Source organism: Danio aesculapii, chromosome 14 (genome assembly GCF_903798145.1).
Source record: "Danio aesculapii chromosome 14, fDanAes4.1, whole genome shotgun sequence".
NCBI classification, from domain to species: domain Eukaryota; kingdom Metazoa; phylum Chordata; class Actinopteri; order Cypriniformes; family Danionidae; genus Danio; species Danio aesculapii.
The window spans coordinates 3,342,117-3,347,116 of NC_079448.1; the positions used below are offsets into that span (position 1 = coordinate 3,342,117).

Here is a 5,000-nt window from a genome sequence, read left to right on the forward strand (position 1 = left end):
AGTTAAGCTTTTAAATGTCACTTTAAGCTGTATAAATATATATCTAGTCAAATATTATTTACTGTCATCATGGCAAAGAGAAAATAAATCAGTTATTAGAAATTAGTTATTAAAACTATTATGTTTAGAAATGTGTTGAAAGAAATCTTCTCTCTGTTAAACAGATATTGGGGAAAAAAATAAACAGGGGGCTAATAATTCAGGAGGGCTAATAATTCTGATTTCAACTGTATATATATATATATATATATATATATATATATATATATATATATATATATATATATATATATAACTGTATATATATGTTTATGTTGAGTTATTTCATTTTAAAGACCTTTAAAAGATAAAAATGCTCATTTTTAAGGGAATTTCAAATTACTTTTAGAGGTTTTTGCATCTGAACAATACACACACACACACACACACACACACACACACACACACATATATATATATATATATATATATATATATATATATATATATATATATATATATATATATAAACAGTAAAGCCTGAAATTATTTGTAATAAATAATTTCTAACTCCGCCAAATACTGACTTAAGTTTTTGAACTTCATCTTATTATCTTCCGAGAGAAGCCTGTATCATTTCCGGTAACAAAAAAAAAAAAAATGCGGGTTGAATAAAAGTAATTTTAAGTGAGAATTTGCCAGATGTACACTCTCAGAAATAAAGCTACACGGGCTGTCACTACAGCTGTCACTAGGGTGGTACCATTAGTACCTAAAAATTAAGAGGAACACTTTTGTACATTTTAGGTACTAATATGTACCCTTGAGGTATTAATATGGACCTTTAAGGTACAAATTTGTACCACCCAGTGACATCTCACGTACCTTTATTCTTGAGAATGTATGAATAATTTTTGGTCTTGACTATATATAAACATTTGCTTCAATTGTATGGGAAAAAATGATTAGGTTTTATGCTTGATGGTTTACTTTGCATCACCATATCTGAGCGTGCAAAGATGGGGGATAGATGGATGAGTCACTTGATGGATGCTGAGAGAGTGTGGGCACTGCACACACACCTGTATTGCCGTGGCGTCGGGCATGCTCAGTCTGCGCACAAACTGTCCGCTTTGTCCAGTGAAGAAGCGGTCTGCCCCTGAACCCCAGGTCCCACTCAACGGCCGGCCCGTATTGTAGAACATAAAAGTGTCACTTCCTGAGGTGGCGGTCAGGCAGGTCTTATAGCAGTATGTTTTGGTTAGAGAGCCATTTCCTCGGACCTCAATGTAGTGTGGCTCCACCTTCAGGTCTCTGCGCATAACTGCAGCCTGTTGATGCACGGTGACCCCGCCAGCAGCACCTCCACCTCCAGCTGTAGCTCCACCGCCTCCTCCACCACCTCCACCACCCTCCTTTGGAGCCTTTTTCATAGTTGTTGTCTTTTTCTTTTTAGACCCACAGCAAGGCGAGCAGGAGCAAGCATCTGGCTGGCTGCAGTAAGCATGGCATCGAACAATTGCAAGGACGAAGACGGTGAGTAAGAAAACAAAGGTGGTGGCACTGAGAGCGATAAGAAGATACAGGGTTACTTCTGAGAAGATCATGGTGCCGTGTGGCCTGATGATGCGTTTGGGGTCTGGAGCCACTTTCGGTGGGAGCTCCATGACTGCAACATTGATAGTTGTAGATGCAGAGCGAGCAGGAGAACCATGGTCACGTACATGCACCGTGAGGCTAAAAACAGTAGAATTGTCCTCGATTACTCGTCTTGTAGTGCGGATCTCACCTGTGTGCTCGTGTATTTTAAACAAGTCCAGTTCTGGCGCATGATGGAGGTTGTAAAGCAACCAGGCATTTTCCCCAGCATCCAAGTCCCATGCCAGAGCACGTGAAACAAGGAACCCTGCTTCTGAATTACGTAAAATAGTCTCTGTGGAGTGGGAGCCATTTGCTACTGCGCGGACAAACTGTGGGCTGTGGTCATTGGAGTCCATAATGTAAATGTAGACAGTTGCTACCCTGCTCAAAGGTGGCACACCGTTATCTTGTGCTTTCACTTGAAAGTGAAACTCGCGCAGCTTCTCAAAGTCAAACGATCGAAGTGCGTACACCTCTCCGGTAGCAGGTTTGACAGAAACATAAGATCCCACTGAAACTCCATGGTTGTTGTCGGTGAGGATGGTGTATGTGATGCGAGCGTTCTCACCTGCATCAGGGTCGGTTGCTTTGACAACACACAGAGGTGCACTGGGTGCATTGTTTTCTGAGACGTAAACAGTGTATGAAGTCTGTTTAAAGCGTGGCGGGTTGTCATTTATGTCTGCCACTTCCACTCGCACTGTCATCGAGGATGAAAGAGGTGGCGTTCCACCATCTGTAGCCGTAACCGTAACATTATACGAAGATATAGTCTCTCGATCCAGAAGGGCAGAGGTAACAATGGTGTAATGATTTCGGAATGATTTGATTTTAAAGGGAAGGTCAGGTGGGATGATGTCCAAGCTGACCTGTTTGTTTTGTCCAGAGTCTTTGTCATTTATGCTTATTAAAGCCACCACAGTGTCTGCCCGAGCGTCCTCTCGAACTGGGCTGGATAGAGAGGACAGCACAATCTCAGGAGGGTTATCGTTCACATCCAGCACCTCCACCACCACTTTACAGTGCACAGCTACGGCTCCTTGACCTCGGTCTGCTGCCTGGATGTACATCTCATAGCTGTTGGTTTCTTCATAGTCCACATTGCTCTTAACTCTAATTTCCCCACTGTCTGTGTCAACAGAAAACATCTGCCTCACTTTATCTGGCGTGTAAGAGCTAAATGAGTAGTACACCTCCCCATTGGAGCCCTCGTCTCTATCTGTGGCGTTTAATTTAATTACCAGCGCGCCGACGGGAGAGTTTTCCCGCAGTTTCACTTTGTACACTGAGCTGTCGAACACTGGCACGTTGTCATTGGTATCCAAAACGCGCACGTTGATTCTGGCTGTGCCTGAGCGCGGAGGAGATCCGCCGTCAGTAGCCGTGATTAGAAACTGGTGCGACTGCAAAAGCTCGCGGTCGAAAGGTTTTTTCAGCACGAGCTCTACGTGTTTTCCATCCGCAGGTGGTTTGGTTGAATCGAGCGCCAGGTGTTCGTTTGAGGTGAGGCGATAATGGCGCACAGAATTTGAGGCGTCGTCAGAATCCTGCGCGCCCTCAATGGAAAACCGCGCGCCTGGCTGCGCGCCCTCGGAGATCTCCAGCTGGTACTCGTCTCGAGGGAAAAGTGGCGAGTTGTCATTTGCGTCCAGAATCTCAACGTCCACGCTGTGCTGCTCAAACGGGCTTTCTAACACCACGTCCAGACTGAGCGTGCAGGTGCCGCTGAATTCACAGAGCGTTTCGCGGTCAACCCGGTCGCTTATAACAAGCTTACCAGTTTTGTGGTTGATGTTGAAGTATCGCCTCGCACTGTCAGAGCTGATTCTGATCCGACGGGCAGAAAGCTTTCTGAGCTCCAGCCCGAGATCCCGAACGAGATCGCCAACGACAGTGCCGCTCTCCAGCTCTTCCTGAATGCTGTAGCGAATTTGTGCATTTGTAAGGACACTTAGTAAAACAAGGAGAAAACAAAAACAAACAGGCACATTCTTCTTTATGCAGCTACATCGCCCTGCAACAGCCATCGCAAGCTGCCAACATCCACAGACGGATTAAAAACCGCTCTTTGAGCTCACCGCGCAACAGCTCCAAAGCACGGCATCCAAAAACGCGCAGCCTATGTGCAGGATGACCAAAGTCTCCGCGGCGCTGCCTTTTTAAACAGACATTTTCCTGCTTCATCCATGGTCTCCCTTTTGTTTGCGCCCCAGCTCTTTCTCTTCTCACCGCGAAGCTGGCTCTTGTTTCCCCTCACAAGGGTGCTGCCTATCGCTCCCTCTCTTTCTCTCCTGTCCCCCTCCCTCACCCTGTGCTGTACAGGCGGGGGATGGGAGCAGCGCGCTCTAACCAGCGCAGCTCACTGCATTTCAGCACCTTCGAACAAAAACATGGACAAGCCTATTAACAACCAGACGCGCCATGAAAACCTCAAAATCACGCTAAACTGAAAACCTGTCCGTTTTCTTTCACCTTTTACAGCATTCATCATGCTTTTACTTTCAGAATACTCTCATTAATATCGATTGAAAACACGGTTGCATTCAATCACACAGTGCCACCGCCCTTTTTTCCTCATTGTCTCCACTTCTCAGCGCACAGCTGAGGTGACAACATTATATACCGACATTTATAGAAATTAAAATTCACACTAACAAGATTAATGCATTTTATATTTAATGTGTGAGTTTTAATGAAAAATATAAAATGCTGATTTATTGCACCCTGTCTATTCTCCCCTTCTCTTTCTCTACGTTTACCTCAGGAATAATCCCTCACTTCTCAGCGTCTATGCATTGGATTTTGCTGACAGCTCTTGTGGTTAGCCGTCAGCACTCACTCGCTGGCCACTCATTCGCTCTTACTGTCCCCAAAACTGACAGATTACATTGTCACCGACTACAAATGGAGAATCTGACTGCTGTGCCTCCCCCACACACTTCCTTCCTCTCTCTCTCTTGCTTTTATCATGGGGCTCATTTTAATGCACATAACAGGTGCACAGATAAACGCTCTCATGCATGCCAGCCCGCTAACATAATGACTCTTTCCTCCTCCCCAATAACTATCTCTATAAATCTATGTGCACGAGCATATATTTCTGATTAATAAATAAAAATCAAGCAAGCAAAGGATACCCTACACAACATACCCATAAACAAGATGCTGCAATGTTAATTTATAAATGGCATCACTGAAAAATATCTCATGCAGATTTACAAAGTAGAATTCAGATTAAAAATGTGCATATAAAAAAACAAAGATAAACGTCTCTCTATTAAAAAAAGAAAGAAAGAACGTTAAACAATACTGTATGAATTATTAATTTAAGATGCAAATAGTCAAAACAGACATTGAGCTAAATTGCAGCACATCCCAAT

The 5,000-nt window shown here is 43.9% G+C and overlaps 1 protein-coding gene across 4 annotated transcripts in view; it reads right to left on the reverse strand.

The window, feature by feature from the left end:
* The window catches only part of LOC130240354 (protocadherin alpha-C2-like), an 83,783-nt gene that overhangs the window by 42,333 nt on the left and 36,450 nt on the right, over nt 1-5,000 (reverse strand). The window contains exon 1 of one of the 4 annotated variants that reach the window (XM_056471835.1): nt 1,062-3,855. The exons of the other annotated variants lie outside the window; for them this stretch is intronic. Coding sequence (XP_056327810.1) covers nt 1,062-3,647 — 2,586 coding nt within the window. The 5' untranslated portion in view covers nt 3,648-3,855. Of the gene's footprint in view, nt 1-1,061; nt 3,856-5,000 lie in introns of those variants that run through there. 4 annotated transcript variants of the gene reach the window in all.